Source organism: Thalassophryne amazonica, chromosome 13, assembly GCF_902500255.1.
Source record: "Thalassophryne amazonica chromosome 13, fThaAma1.1, whole genome shotgun sequence".
In the NCBI taxonomy this organism is placed as follows: domain Eukaryota; kingdom Metazoa; phylum Chordata; class Actinopteri; order Batrachoidiformes; family Batrachoididae; genus Thalassophryne; species Thalassophryne amazonica.
In genome coordinates this window covers 97,112,394-97,129,519 of record NC_047115.1, presented here as the reverse complement: position 1 = coordinate 97,129,519, position 17,126 = coordinate 97,112,394, and the positions used below count along the sequence as shown (strand labels likewise).

The window sequence follows — 17,126 nt, the reverse complement described above, 5'->3', positions numbered from 1 at the left end:
GGTGAAATACTTCTAATGTTGAACGACGCCATTTCCGTTTTAGACCTCTTGCTTTATGTTTGAGGTCACGCAGATAATCACTGAACCAAGGTGACTGTGATTTGGGGGAGCGCGGTTTTAACACAGGTGGTGCAATCATGTCAAGTGTAGTTTTGAGCACTGAGTTTAAACTCTCCACAAGTCTGTCTACTGACTGGGTATTTGTCCTCCCTCTTTCCTTTTGGAGCCAATGATTTTGTATGTTGATTTGGCACAAAGTTTGCACCAGATGACCTTCCTGACGCAATTCAACATCACATGGAGACTGAGCACTCGTGAACCAGGAACCTTCCACACTGGAAACAAGAACACTTAACCGCTTCACCACCACCCCTGCATACTGCATTCAGGATGATGGTAAACTTGGAAAGTCCAAGTCAGAAGCTTATGAATTCTGAAAAGCCCACATTCACACGATGAACTCAGAAAATAACTTCACTAACATATAGAGTGCAAACATATCAGAGACACGAGTAAATAACTTCTTAAAAATGATTAAATGTCATTTGTAATTTGATGGAGGATGCCACGGCTGATAAACTGGAGCACTGAGTGTCCATTTCTAAGGCGTGGTTTTTCCATCGTTTTTTATTGTGAGCAGCCAACAGCAGTTGTGATGCTGCTGATCTTGTGGGACTGACTGAGTCCTCTGTGGTCTCAGGACTCTGACCTGCTGTGTGTTCCAATATTGGTGCATGTTTGTTCTACATCATCAGAGGTGTCTTTGCAGGAAAATAAAGGTCTAAGTCTTTAGGGTCCTCGTGTTTCCTATCTTACTGTGTGCTTGTGAGACTCTTGATGGCCTGAACTCACTTATTTAACTAATCATGTTCATGCTGCGTCTTGCTGCTGCAAAATGTTGGAAAAAAATGTTTTTTTGTTTGTTTGTTTATTTGCCTTATTGTTTTGGTTGTGCAAAGGTTTTTATGGCTCACTGAAGTCGTGATCTTTGACTCCATGTATTTTGTTGGGTCAGTGCTCTTATGTTTGTCTGAGAGTCCAGAATCCAGTTTTATTATGTCAGCCCTGGTTTTTCCTAACCCTGGACACATTCAGTCAAGTCCGTAATATTTTTTTCCAGCACTGATGCTGTTTATCTCAGTAACTGTGAAGCTCTGAATAAACTATTCTGTCTATAACTTCAGTTAGATGAACAGAAATGCTTGTTTTGATTCCATGACTTCAGACATCTTCACTGTAATACGCTGGAAAGCTGTGGTCGTGCTGGAGTCCAATTCCACGTTAGCTTTGAGCATAGCACTGCCATGTTGAGGAGCAACTGCAGACGTTTCTCTTTTTTGTAGGTGAAGGAGACATTTCTAAAACAGGAGCCACACGAGCTGTGCTTTGCTGGAAGCCACCATCTGATTTTTTCCTCAATGAACAGTTTGAACATTTCCTGCTGACTTGTAGACTGCACAGTGAGTGCAGCACGGCCTCAGATGTGTGCGCGTACAGTGATGACAGCGTGAGAGGCGTGGCCTCTGTGCCTCACCCACAGATGTGTCCAGAGCAGCCAGACACAGCAGACACTTATCGGCGGCGCTGCAGCGGCTCTCGCGGTCCGTCTGCAGCTTCTCGCTGGTCCTGAACACAACACAGACACAAAACAAATCCCATTTATACGGTACATAAATGGTAAAAATACTTTAAAATTTTCATGCGACAACCTGGACTTTGAGTTAAAAAAAAAACAACTTACATTTTGAGTCATTTATTAAATCTTTGATCTTTTTTAAACTTTTAATGGAGATTCCTTTGAGGAATTTTCACTTGGACTTCTGTCATTTTTTGTGAAGAAACTGTACTTTTACTTGAATACAGATTTTCAGTTGTCTGCCCTCCTCTGGTATTATTTCACCTCTGTACAAGTTTGTGCAAACATGCATTTAAATTAACTCAAGTATTTAGTCTATTTATACATACAAAGTCTATCAACTGCGGACACCAAACTCTTCAAATAAATTGTTAGAGACACATGTAAGGTACCTAACAACGTGACGATAAGGATGGAAAGGTAAATTTAGAATATGAAACACTGAAAATAAACTTAAGGTTCTCCTGAAAATAGCAAAAACCAAAAGGATTCTTTATTTTTTTCTCAAAACTTGACACACTATGATCACTGGACCACTGGATCACATATCACTGGACATCTGACACTCGATATGTATCATGATAGATACATTTATGTGCTTAACACTGCTTATATAAATTTTATTTAAAATATACACCTAAATTATAGTGCATGGTGTTGGTGTATAACCCAGCTTTTGAATACTTTAGTTGTACAGCTTTATGTATGTTTTATTAATATTTCCTTTTGCACATTTTCACCTTTTCATTGTCTTTACTCCAAACTGACATCACGACCTACATGTTTGTTTGATTCCTAACCACAACAGCTTTAATTATTTTTGTAATTTTGAAATATGGCATTTATCAGTGAAGCATGTCACACGCATGGCAAGGCTTTTACAGACGTGGCAGATGAAACGCAGCAGATGATGGAGGATTGTGTGGCTTTGCTCACTAACTATGATTCCTGTTCATCATTAAGGTGAGACACCAGACCACTTTTTGAACAACTGTCCTTGAGTGTACTGTAGAATGTACTATACAAGTAGTAATAATAATATTAGTACTAATTATGATCACACTATAGTGCATGAAATAAGTATTGAGCACATCACGATTTTTCTCAGTAAATATATTTCCAGAGGTGCTGCTGACATGAACTTTTTGCCAGATGTAGCCAACAATCTAAGTAATCCACACATACAAAGAAATCAAACCATAGATGTCCAAAAATTATGTATAATAATGTGAAATGACAGGAAAAATTATTAAACACCTGAAGAAAATGAGGTGCAAAATGACATGGAAAGCCAAGACACCTGCTGAACTCTATCAGTAATTAGAAACCAGTCCTGCCCCTTGTCAGTGCAAATTAACAACGGCGGGTTCAGTTCCAACTGATGACCTATAAAAAGGTGTCTCATTACCAAGGTGTCACACAAGAAACATCTCATGATGGGTAAAAGCAAAGAACTCTCAAGGTCTTCACAACCTTATTGTTGCAAACATACATGATGGCATTGGTTACAGAAGGATTTCTAAACTCCGAAATGTTCCAGTGAGCACTGTGGGGCCATAATTCAGAAGTATAAAGAACATCACTTCACCATAAACCAGCCGCGACCAGATGCTCCTCACAAGATTTCTGACAGAGTGAAAAGAATTACCAGAAGACTTGTCCAAGAGCCAAGGACCACCTCAGAAAGACCTGGAATTACAATTGTACAGGTACAATTGTTTCAAAGAAAACAATAAGTAATGCACAGAACCACCACGGCCTGTGTGCACGCTCACCACACAAGACTCATTACTGAAGAAAAAACGTTGTAGAACGTTTAAAGTCTGCTGCACAACATTTAGACAAACCTGTGAAACACTGGGAAAATACAGTCTGGACAGATGAAACCAAAACTGAACTCTTTGGATGTCACAATACACACCATAAATGACACTGCACATCAGCCCAAAAACACCAGACCAACAGTGAAGTTTGGAGGTGGAAGATCATGGTGTGGGGCTGTTTTCAGCAGATGACATGTCTATTAGACCCCATTCCTACCAGGCTGCTCAAGGAAGCCCTACCATTAATTAATGCTTCGATCTTAAATATGATCAATCTATCTTTATTAGTTGGCTATGTACCACAGGCTTTTAAGGTGGCAGTAATTAAACCATTACTTAAAAAGCCATCACTTGACCCAGCTATCTTAGCTAATTATAGGCCAATCTCCAACCTTAATTTCCCCTCAAAAAATCTTGAAAGGGTAGTTGTAAAACAGCTAACTGATCATCTGCAGAGGAATGGTCTATTTGAAGAGTTTCAGTCAGGTTTTAGAATTCATCATAGCACAGAAACAGCATTAGTGAAGGTTACAAATGATCTTCTTATGGCCTCAGACAGTGGACTCATCTCTGTGCTTGTCCTGTTAGACCTCAGTGCTGCTTTTGATACTGTTGACCATAAAATTTTATTACAGAGATTAGAGCATGCCATAGGTATTAAAGGCACTGCGCTGCGGTGGTTTGAATCATATTTATCTAATAGATTACAATTTGTTCATGTAAATGGGGAGTCTTCTTCACAGACTAAGGTTAATTATGGAGTTCCACAAGGTTATGTGCTAGGACCAATTTTATTCACTTTATACATGCTTCCCTTAGGCAGTATTATTAGAAAGCATTGCTTAAATTTTCATTGTTACGCAGATGATACCCAGCTTTGTCTATCCATGAAGCCAGAGGACACACACCAATTAGTTAAACTGCAGGAGTGTCTTACAGACATAAAGACATGGATGACCTCTAATTTCCTGCTTTTAAATTCAGATAAAACTGAAGTTATTGTACTTGCCCCCACAAATCTTAGAAACATGGTGTCTAACCAGATCCTTACTGTGGATGGCATTACCCTGACCTCTAGTAATACTGTGAGAAATCCTGGAGTCATTTTTGATCAGGATATGTCCTTCAATGCGCATATTAAGCAAATATGTCGGACTACTTTTTTGCATTTGCGCAATATCTCCAAAATTCGAAAGGTCTTATCTCAGAGTGATGCTGAAAAACTAATTCATGCATTTATTTCCTCTAGGCTGGATTATTGTAATTCATTATTAGCAGGTTGTCCTAAAAGTTAGCTGAAAAGCCTTCAGTTAATTCAAAAATGCTGCAGCTAGAGTACTGACGGGGACTAGAAGGAGAGAGCATATCTCACCCATATTGGCCTCTCTTCATTGGCTCCCTGTTAATTCTAGAATAGAATTTAAAATTCTTCTTCTTACTTATAAGGTTTTGAATAATCAGGTCCCATCTTATCTTAGGGACCTCTTAGTACCATATCACCCCAATAGAGCGCTTCGCTCTCAGACTGCAGGCTTACTTGTAGTTCCTAGGGTTTTTAAGAGTAGAATGGGAGGCAGAGCTTGTTTGTTGTGATTTGGCGCTATATAAATAAAATTGGCGCTATATAAATAAAATTGATTTGATGACAAACTTTCAGTTTTTCAGCAACTGGTGAACTTCATAAAATTGAAGGACGGATGGATAGAACCAGAGTCATCAGGAGATGACATACAAAGTGTTGGGGATCACCCAAAGTTCACCCATATGCTAAATATTAATGAATGAAACTGGTCAACTAGTTCTTGAGATATCACTCTAACAAGTGAAAACAGACAGATGGACATACTAATCACTATATCCGTCTATATTTCCTACTGGGGAGATAAAAATGTATTGAGACATTCTTGATAAAAATCTACCAGGATGATGAAGATGAAACGAGGGTGGACATTTCAGCAAGACAGTGATCCCAAACACACAATTCAATTCACTTTCAATTTATTTAATTTATATAGCGCCAAATCACAACAAAGATGCCTCAAGGCGCTTCACACAAGTAAGGTCTAACCTTACCAACCCCCAGAGCAACAGTGATAAGGAATAACTCCCTCTGATTATTTGAGAAAGAAAACTCAAGCAGACCAGACTCAAAGGGGCGACCCTCTGCTTGGGCCATTCTACCAACACAATTAACAATACAGGAAATTTTACAGGAATTTTTTGGAAGTCCATGCTAGCGTACAGGACGGGAGGCTTGCAGAAGAAGACACCGACTCCCATCTCTGGATGGAGCTGCACCTCAAACAGAGAGGAAAAAACAGAGTCAGGCATCAGCCAGACAACAAATACAGTATAATTTGTCAGCATTAAGCGGCAAGAAAAACAGAAGAAATACTCAGGTGATCACCGGCCACTAGCGCTAAGCTTCACTAAAAGACCCAGACTTTAGGTAAAGTTGAGGCCACGGTACACTCCATTTACTAATAAAATAAATTAAAAGGGTAAAAAACATAGTAACATACTATGTCAGTATGCTAGCCATACAAAAGGGAAAATAAGTGTGTCTTAAGTCTGGACTTGAAAGTCTCCACAGAATCTGACTGTTTTATTGACGCAGGGAGATCATTCCACAGAACTGGGGCATGATAAGAGAAAGCTCTGTGACCCACAGACTTTTTATTCACCCTAGGGACACAAAGTAGTTCTGCACCTTGAGAACGCAGAGCCTGGGTACGTAGGGTTTAATTAGCTCAGCTAGATAGGGAGGTGCCAGTCCATGAACAATTTTTTTTTTAGGTTAGTTAACAGAACCTTAAAATCTGATCTCACAGGGACAGGAAGCCAGTGAAGAGACGCCAAAATGGGTGTAATGTGGTCAAACTTTCTGCTTCCTGTCAAAAGTCTGGCAGCAGCATTTTGAATCAATTGGAGAGCCCTAATGCTGGACTGCGGTAAACCAGAAAATAGAACATTGCAGTAGTCCAATCTAGAAGAAACAAACGCATGGATCAGGGTCTCAGCATCAGCCATAGACAGGATGGGACGAATCTTCGCTATATTTCACAGGTGGAAGAAAGCATTCCTATTAATATTTCTAATGTGGAGGTCAAAGGACAATGTAGGATCAAAAATTACCCCAAGGTTCCTCACTTTGTCAGTGTGATGTATGACACATGAGCCTAGGCTAAGCATTAACTGGTCAAATTGATGCCGATGTCTCACTGGACCAAGAACCATCATCTCAGTCTTATCAAAGTTTAAAAGTAGGAAGTTGCTAGACATCCAACTTCTCATTGCTGCAAGGCAATCTTCTAAGGATTTTATGTGGATGAGATTACCAGCAATTATCGGCATGTATAACTGAGTATCATCAGCATAGCAATGAAAGGTAATTCCAAAATACTGCAATATGTGCCCAAGTGGTGCTATATAAAGGGAGGAGAGCAGGGGGCCTAAGACGGATCCCTGTGGAACCCTAAATTTCATGTCACTAAGGTTAGAGGTAGTGTTACTGTACAAAACACAGTGAGAACGACTGGTCAAATATGACGTCAGCCATGCAAGGGCACTCCCAGTAATCCCAAAATGATTTTCCAGCCTATCAAGTAGAATATGATGATCCACTGTATCAAACATAGCACTGAGACCTAACAGCATCAGAACCACAGTGGTGTCTGAATCCATTGCAAGCAGAAGACCATTCACCACTTTAGTCAATGACTCGGGTCAAGATTAGATTTCTTAAGTAATGGTTTAATCACTGCAGACTTGAAACATTTAGGAAAAGATCCAGAAGTTAAAGAAAAATTAATAATTTCCAGCATAGTCGGCCCAAGAGTGGACCACAGGTCTTTAAACACAGCCAAGGAAACTCTCAGCTGGTTTCAGAGAATGAAAATAAAGCTGCTAGAATGGTCCAGCCAATCAGCTGACTGGAACCCAACAGAAAATCTATGGAAAGAACTAAAGGTCAAAGTTCAGAGTACCTTTAAGATCTGAAGACTGTGTGGAAGAATGGACCAAATTCACACCTGATCAATCCATGTGACTAGTTTCTCCATACAGGAGGCATCTTGAAGCTTCATTACCAACAAATGCTTAAATAAATTTCAGTAAGAGTATTCAATACTTTTTCCCCTGTGTCATTCCATTTTATTACACATAACTTCATTTCTGTACTCACTTGTTTTGGTTTCTTTTGTATGTGTGGATTATTTGGGTTGTTACCGACATCTGGTGAAAATTCCACGTTAATAGCACCTTTAGAAATATATTAACTGAGAAAAACAGTGATGTGTTCAATACTTATTTTACCTGCTGTGCATGTGCACCGTGCACGAGACCTCCTCTTAAGTGGGCAGAGTTCTGCACACCGTGCCAGGGCGCGCACACTAAAACCCTGGAGAGCTGCTGCTACAGTGGGGACATGTCCCAGCTTCATGTGTATGTGATGCTGACCTGTAGATGGTGCTCACAGTAGAAGGGAAGTCCAGCTGCAGATTCATGAGGAAGTTCTCAGTCAGGCGCTGGATGCTGGCCTTGTCTGCAGCCTGTGTGTAAACAGAAGGTCTGTCAGAGCTGAGGAACAGTTATCCAGGCTTCTTTAAAAACCTTCACACTCCAGCTCAAAGCTCTGCTGCCTTTCTTCATATTAATTTACATGCCATTTGTTGTTGGCAGTTTCCTCGCTTGCGAGGATAGTGGGAAGGCCTTTTTAAGTTTATTTTCTACAAGCCCTCTGGTGGCTGAAAAGTCCGATGCAGGATGCACAAGACCTGTTACACTTGGGGCAAATGAACACTTGAGTAGGCTGGGCTTGTGCTGCTGCCCGCTCTTTCTGTCTTTGACGCTTCTGGCGTGAGGCCTCACTTCTTTCTGCCTCAAACTTCAGGCTTGCGGATTTGATGCTGGAATGCCAGCTGAGTCTATCTGTAGCTAGATGCTGCCATGACTGATGCTGAATGCCTGCAAGGGAGAGCTGTTTCTTCAGCTGGTCCTTATTGCGCTTTTTGGGGGCCCCTTGGTTTCGTCTCCCTTCCTTGAGCTCGCCAAAGAGAATTAAATTCGGCATGCGTGTATCATCCATCCTGGCTACGTGACCTGCCCAACGAAGCTGTTGTTTGAGTATAATAGACTCCATGCTGGGCAATTTGGCTCTGGTAAGGATGTCCTCATTTGAGACATAGTCCTGCCACTTGATCCCGAAGATGTTTCGGAGACAACGCTGATGAAAGCGTTCCAGTAATCTGATCTGCTGGCGATACAGAACCCAGGTTTCAGCTCCATACAGGAGGGTAGGGACCACAATGGCTCTGTAGACCTGCACTTTTGTGGAAAGGCGCAGTGCATGATTCTGCCAGACTTTCTTTGAGAGTCGACCAAAAGAACTGCTGGCCTTGGCAAGGCGACTGTCTAGGTCCTTGGCAACAGATGCGTCATTTGAGATAACACTACCGAGATACGTGAAGTGCTCTACTGCATTCAAGCTGGTACCCTCGATGTTGATTTGGGGTGGGGTATATGCTGTATGGGGGACCGGTTGATATAGCACTTCTATCTTTCTCAGGCTGATGGTGAGGCCGAAGGCTCTTGCTGCTTCAGCAAAACAGTTGACAATGTGCTGCAAGGCTTGCTCCGTATGGGCGACGAGGGCGCAGTCATCTGCGAAGAGCAGCTCCACGATTAGCTGTTCTGTGATCTTAGTGTGGGACAGAAGGAGCCGCAAGTTAAACAGACCTCCGTCGGTTCTGAAGCGGATATAGATGCTGTCTATCAAGTCTTCTTTGGCCTCACGAAGCATCATGCTGAAGAAGATGGAGAACAGAGTGGGCGCGAGGATGCAACCTTGTTTGACGCCATTTGAGATGGGGAAGCTGCCGGACAGAGTCCCGTTGTACTTCACTTGTCCCATCTGGCCTTCATGCGGCTGGCGGGTGATGGTGAGGAGCTTTGGAGGGCAGCCAAGGCGTGCAAGAATCTTCCACAAACCCTCACGACTGACCATGTCAAAAGCCTTAGTTAGGTCTATGAAGGCTGCATAAAGGGCCATGTTCTGTTCTCTGCACTTCTCCTGGATCTGTCTCAGGACGAAGATCATGTCGGTGGTTCCCCTGTTGGCCCGAAATCCGCACTGACTCTCGGGAGTATTTTCATGCGCTATGGTAGGGGTAAGCCTGTTGAGCAGCACTCGAGCCAAAATCTTACCTGCTATTGAGAGGAGAGTGATGCCCCGGTAATTAGAACAGTCGGACTTGTCGCCCTTGTTCTTGTACAGGGAGACAATGACCGCATCCTGAAGGTCATGTGGAACCATTTCCTTTTCCCAGCAACTGGAGAAGAGAATCTGAAGCTTGTCGAGGTCTGCCTCACCTCCATTTTGGTACACCTCTGCTGGGATGCCATCTATGCCAGGAGACTTCCCTGGATTCAGCTGTGTGGTGGCCATTCGGATCTCTTCAAGTGTTGGGGGGTCATCAAGTTCCCATTTCACCTCCACCTGGGGAATCTTCTTGATTGATGACTCTTGCACAGTGCGCTTGTCACTGAAGAGGTTTTCAAAGTGTTCTGAACAACGCTGCATAATGGTTTCCTTGTCCGTCAGAAGGGTGGAGCCACCTGAGGAGCGCAGGGGTGCTTGCACTTGATGTTCTGCCCCATGGATGGTCTTAAGGGCTTCATAAAAGGAGCGCATGTCTCCGGCATCGGCATGTTGTTGTGTCTTCTCCGCAAAAGCTAGCCACCAGTCGTTCTGCAGTATGCGGAGCTTGCTTTGCAGTGTGGAGCAGGCATTTCTGTAAACTGTCTTGGCAGAGTGGTCATCAGGTTTAGCTAAAAGAGTCTTGTGGCATGCACGTTTCTTTTCTAGTAATTCCTGGATCTGTGCATCAGACTCATCAAACCAGTCTTTATTTTTCCTGGCTGAGAAGCCCACTACTTCTGCTGCCGTCTCCTGAAGGATGGTCTTTAATCTCATCCACTGTTGTTCAGGGTCGTCAGGCAGGCCTTCTTCTCCACCCAGTCTCTCCTCTAGTTTGGCCTGGAACTCCATTTTTGTGTCTATGTCTTGCAGCTTGTGGACTTGCAGCTTCTTAAACTGTGGGCCTTTCTTCTTAGGAGGGGGCTTGAAAGTGAAAGCAATCTTGAAACGGACCAAGCGATGATCCGTATAGCAATCCGCGCTAGGCATCACCCTGGTAAGTAGTACGTCTCTTCTATCACGCTGTCGCGTCAGAACGTAGTCCAGAAGGTGCCAGTGTTTGGAGCGTGGGTGTCTCCAGGTTGCTTTGAATCTCTCTTTCTGTTGGAACAGGCTGTTGGTGATCGTCAAGTCATGTGCAGAGCAGAACTCCAGCAGCAGGCGGCCATTGTCGCTACAGTTGCCTATGCCATGTTTCCCTTGCACGTACTTCCATACATCAGAGTCGTGGCCCACTCTGGCGTTGAAATCTCCCATGATGAGGAGCTTGTCCTGGGTGTCGACGCGCTGTAGAAGGTTGTGCAGATCGCTATAGAAAGCCTCCTTAACTCCGATGTCGGCCTGCATGGTTGGGGCATACACACTAACAATAGTGGCAAAATCCTTGTTGTTGATGGGGAGCCGGAGTGACATGACTCGGTCAGAATGTCCAACTGGCAAACTGTGTAACTATGTGCTATGGCGCTCTTAATCATGAACCGAACCCCTGAGAGTCGACAATCTTCTTTAGCCTTCCCTGACCAGAACAGTGTGTAGCCTGTGCCTTACTCGGTGAGTGACCCTTGGTCTGCAAAGCGCACCTCGCTGAGTGCAGCAATGTCTATGTCAAGCCTTGCTAGCTCTTTGGCGACTAAGGCTGAGCGTCTTCGAGGACGATTGCTATTGTCTGAGTCCATCATTGTGCGTACATTCCAGCACGCAATTTTCAGGTTCTTTGTTTTTCTTTTCGCACCACGTGTAGTGATGCCCGTTGGCAGCGGTGAGCCAACCGGGTCTAGTGAGACAAGCCATGTTTAGACCACCTTTTCTAGGTCTGTCTCCATGTGGAGCAAGCAGGGCTATCCCTAAACAGGGCTGCTTGGTCACCCAGGGCCCTGCCGGATGATGCTGTTGTCTCAGGTCAGCAATCAAACGACCATAGCTCCTGAGCCGCCTGCATGCAGGATCGAGACTGCAGCTCCCAGTGTCATCATGCACCTGTTGTTTTCGCCTCTTCCCATCGCTGCAGGGCTTTCCTTCCCGCCTGCGCTCGTTGCTTAAAGTGGGGATCAGCTCGCGCACACCAATTCCACTCTTTAGGCAAGGTGGCACTCCACAGTGGCACAGACAAGCTGAGATGGCTGTGGTGACCACCAGGCAGTAGGTTTTACATCAGAGTGACCTTCTCCTAGCCTCTGGCTAAAGAACCTTCCTCGGAGGCACGGGGGCAGCAACCCAGGCTGGGGGTTTAACATCAGGGTTTTCCTTCCCCTAGGTGGACCGCCTTAACAGGGCTAATGAGTCCCATCTACCCACTGCTATAACCCAGTCAGCTGGGAGGCTTGTGATGGCGGGAGCGCCTAGATCCTGTATAGGTCATGGACCTACCACTGCCATACTTGAATAAACAATATCTGTGTTGTAAAACAACAACAACAAAACACAAAGCCAACCTATTCAAAACCAAAGTGAGTGCAGCTCCAGGAAAACCTATCTGAAACAATCTAAAACTGACTGAAAATAAATCTGACTCAATCTAAACCGAAAACAATTCATCTAGCGCAACGTAACTATAGCTTGTAAGCTAACAAACGGAATATCAAATCAAATCAAATTTATTTATTTATTTATATAGCGCCAAGTCACAACAAACAGTCGCCCCAAGGCGCTTTATATTGTAGGCAAGAGCCATACAACAATTACAGAAAAATTACAGAAAAAAGCTCTGCTGCCTTTCTTCATATTAATTTACATGCCATTTACTCATACAGCAACAAATCATAGGTGTTCCACTGCAACACGAGTCAGGCTTCAACCTTCAACACCCAGTCATGATCACAATAACCATTTTTTTTACAATATAATGTCAAACAATAATGTCAATTTAGGGTGAAGGTGAAGGGTGATTTCACTGATTAATCAGTGAAATCACCTGGTGCAGTGGGTGGTTACAAAGAAAACCTGCACCCTCTTGGCCCTTTCTGGAATCAGTTTGACACCTATGCACTACACCAAGGGCCCTACACTACACTACCCACTACACTACCCATTACTTCAAGGGCCCACGACAATACCCACTACACTACCCATTACTTCAAGGGCCCACTACAATACCCACTACACCAAGGGCTCACTACAACACCCACTACACCAAGGGCCGACTACACTACCCACTACACCAAGGGACCACTACACTACCCATTACTTCAAGAACCCATTACACTACCCACTACACCAAGGGCCGACCACACTACCCACTACACCAAGGGCCCACTACACTACCCACTACACCAAGGGCCCACTACACTACCCACTACACCAAGGGCCCACTACACTACCCACTACACCAAGTGCCCACTACAGTACCCACTACACCAAGTGCCCACTACAGTACCCACTACACCAAGGGCCCACTACACTACCCACTACACCAAGGGCCCACTACACTACCCACTACACCAAGGGCCCACTACATTACCCACTACACTACCCATTACTTCAAGGGCCCACTACACTACCCATTACTTCAAGGGCCCATCACACTACCCACTACACCAAGGGCCCACTACACTACCCACTACACCAAGGGCCCACTACACTACCCACTACACCAAGGGCCCACTACACTACCCACTACATCAAGTGCCCACTACAGTACCCACTACACTACCCACTACACCAAGGGCCCACTACACTACCCATTACTTCAAGAACCCACTACACTACCCACTACATCAAGTGCCCACTACAGTACCCATTACACCAAGGGCCCACTACACTACCCATTACTTCAAGGGCCCACTACATTACCCACTACACCAAGGGCCCACTACATTACCCACTACACCAAGGGCCCACTACACTACCCACTACACTACCCATTACTTCAAGGGCCCACTACACAACCAATTACACCAAGGGCCCACCACACTACCCACTACACCAAGGGCCCACGACACTACCCACGACACTACCCACTACACTACCCATTACAATACCCACTACACCAAAGGCCCACTACCCTACCCACTACACCAAGGGCCCACTACCCTACCCACTACACCAAGGGCCCACTACACTACCCTACCCATTACTTCAAGGGCCCATTACACTACCCACTACACCAAGGGCCCATTACACTACCCACTACACCAAGGGCCCACTACACAAAGGGCCCACTACACAACCCACTACACCAAGGATCCACCACACTATCCATTACATCAAGCTCCCACTACACACCTTTGTCCAGAGGTCAGAACAGTGGGGTCTCCACTGTCCAGCGCCTACCCTCTTGCTGTGGAAAGGACCTGTGCAACTCCAACTTTAATATCTTCATAGATGAGAACTGGCTGGCAGCAGACCCCACCCCCAACCCCATACCACCCACACAAACAGGTTTTGGTGATTGGGTCAGTTCAACAGGTCCAGGATTCTGATGTCACAGAACTTTAGGAACCAAAGACCAAAGTAAATTCAACCTGATCATGATCAGAGTCGTAGTCTGTTGAAGCCGGTTTGATGTGAGGAGTGTAAGACCACAGCGCAGGAAGAATCTACGGTCCTGGACTCACCTTGGTGTCCAAACCAGGTACGAAAACAGACAGCACTTTGAACAGGTGGTTGTAGTAAGAGATTTCTTTAGCAGAGTAGTCCCTCATGGGACGGACAAAGGTGATGTCCCCAAACCTGGAGTCAGAGAAACCCTGTCAAACACACACACACACACACACACACACACACACACACACACACACACACACACACACACACACACACACACACACACACACACACACACACACACACACACAGACTTTAGTCAAACTACAATGTGAAAGGCAGCAGCTTGTCCTTGTCGCTGCTTCTGTCTGTCTCACTCACTCTGAGACACAGACGGTGAGGAGACAAGATGTTCAGATTCCCTTCAGATCCGAAGAGAAGAAAGATTTTGGAAAGTAAAGTCAGTCGTGTGGGACGGAAGCGACTTCATCATCAAAGCTTTGAGTTTTACAGTAAAACTCACCTAAACCGTCATCGTATAAACCAGATATTCACAGCCACCGGACAAAAAAGTTCCAAAGTTTTTGTATTGTTTCCATGTAATAAACACCGCATATAACGGATTTTGTACAGCGAATTTGTCGCTCACATCTGATAAAATGTCCTGTCTGATCACAATGTATTTTCATTAAAAACCCCGAGCAGTCTGCAAAGTAACAGAGGTACAAATTAAAGTTCAGCTCTGACACTCGCCGATTTGAGCAAAGTGGGACCGGAGTCATTTCTGTGATTAAAAGTCCGACCGTGCACCTGTTGAATCAGACACAAAAGGCTGTGATTTGACATCTTTCTGCTTTCACTCCTTTGTCTGCCATCATATTTTAATAGTTTTAGCAGTGAGCACGCTGATTGCAAAGTCCGCAACTTCACAACACGGAGTCGGAAAAGTTTACCTTTGATTTGGAGATGATTGTAGAAAGAAAAGCTTGTTGAGGGTCAAATTAGTCCAGAATAAATCATAATCCAGAGACGGAGAACTTTAAAACTGTCACGTATGTCACTGTATGACACGGAGTTACAGAGCTGCAGCTGCATAAATCAGGCTTTAAATTAATTAAATAAATCATCATAAATTGTAAATTTATGTAAATTTGAGAGCTTAACTCTTTTTATATTTATTTTGATAGCACCTGTACCTGTGTTGCTGGATGTGGTCAAATGATTTTAAAAAATGTTGAAAACATTAAAGGTTCATTCAGTAGTTCAGCACAGTTGGAACCAAAATGGCGTCATGTTCTACGCTTGACGCTGCTCTCTCTATCAAGGTACACTAACAGTGTCTATGGCAGGTATGAGCTGTTTATGGCAATGCTGCCATCTACTGGCATGACTTGGTAACAAACTCCTTACAGCCACATCAAACTAATATGACAGAAAGCACACACATCTATCTATGTGTGGACTTTTCATGTGAGCTGAAGTAGGGGTGCACACACACACACACACACACGTACTGTGAGGTCTGCCAGCTGCGCTCCTCGGCCCATGCACACACTGCTGAGCAGCTTCACCGCCAGCCGGCTGCAACTGTCGCCAAGCATCACTTTGCTGTAGCCTCGGGTGCGAGCCGTGTGCACCAGCAGGTGCTGCCTGTCGCACAGAATGATCAACAGGTAAACATGTTCAGTGGTACCGGCTCACGTATGAACATAAAAGGTGAGTTCCTGTGAGATACGAAGCTTCTGTGTAGTGTCAGCGAGCACACAGCAGGAAGGAGGAGGGGCAAGTGACATCATCACCACGTCCCATCATCCCACAGCATTTTACAAAACAGGCCGGCTCAAACCTCCAACCAGAGGCCAAACATTCATAGGATCCACACAAGAGGTTTCCCAGAGGAGAAATTCCAGGTATTTTTCACTTGTTTGGGAGGTCCTGAGACTTAAACTGACCAATGATGAGTCCCGTATTAATAATTATAACAACTACGACTTTTCCTGAAGTCAAAGCACAAAAGAACATAAACTGTAATAATAAAAGAACAAATGCCAATAAATAAAAAGACTACAACAATGCACAACACAATGAAATTGAAGAGGTGATAATTCAGGAAAAACAGGGGTGACTCAAACTCAGGAGAACTCAGATTTTTCCTTTTAAAACTGCTGAAAAACAAACAGTTTTCTGCTGTTGGGGTACATCTCACTGGATTTTGGTCCATTGGTCCTGACAGAAATTGTGGATTTTCTTATTCTTCTTCTTTCTTCTGCTCCCATTAGGGGGCACCACAGCAAATAAATGGTTTCCATCACACCCTGTCCTCTGTGTCTTCCTCTGTCTCACCAACCACCTGCATGTCCTCCCTCAGCACATCCATAAACCTCCTCTTTGTCCTCCCTCTTCTCCTCCTGCCTGGTAGCTCCATCCTCAGCATCCTTCTCCCTATATACCCTGGGTCCCTACTCTGCACATCACCCACCTGCACAAACCATCTCAATCTTGCCTGTCTGACTTTGTCTCCAAACCGTCCCACCTGAGCTGTCCCTCTGATATGTTCATTCCTAACAGCATCTGCTCCCCTCCACAGCATGTCTTTTTCCTGGTTCTCTCCCTCAGCCCCAACCAGTCCCAGCAGAAGACTGCCCCTCCCTGAGCCTGGTTCTGCTGGAGGTTTCTTCCTGTTAAAAGGGAGTTTTTCCTTCCCACTGTAGCCAAGTGCTTGCTCACAGGGGGTCGTTTTGACCGTTGGGGTTTTACATAATCATTGTATGGCCTTGCCTTACAATATAAAGCGCCTTGGGGCAACTGTTTGTTGTGATTTAGCGCTATATAAAAAAATTGATTGAATTGATTGATTAACCCTGTCCATCCTCATCACTCCCAAAGAGAATCACAACATCGCCGGCTCTATCTCCTGTCTTTTTGTTAGTGCCACCGTCTCTAAGTCGTCCAACATAGCTGGTCTCACTAGTGTCTTGTAATCAGGTTG

At 44.4% G+C, this 17,126-nt stretch overlaps 1 protein-coding gene across 1 annotated transcript in view; it reads right to left on the bottom strand.

Annotated features, from left to right (window-relative positions):
- ctu2 (cytosolic thiouridylase subunit 2 homolog (S. pombe)) overlaps positions 1-17,126 on the bottom strand; it is a 65,002-nt gene that overhangs the window by 22,824 nt on the left and 25,052 nt on the right. The window contains exons 8-11 of the mRNA XM_034185451.1: positions 15,652-15,787; positions 14,209-14,340; positions 7,918-8,009; positions 1,535-1,626 (exon numbers count right to left, since the gene is read on the bottom strand). Coding sequence (XP_034041342.1) covers positions 1,535-1,626; positions 7,918-8,009; positions 14,209-14,340; positions 15,652-15,787 — 452 coding nt within the window. The remainder of the gene's footprint in view (positions 1-1,534; positions 1,627-7,917; positions 8,010-14,208; positions 14,341-15,651; positions 15,788-17,126) is intronic.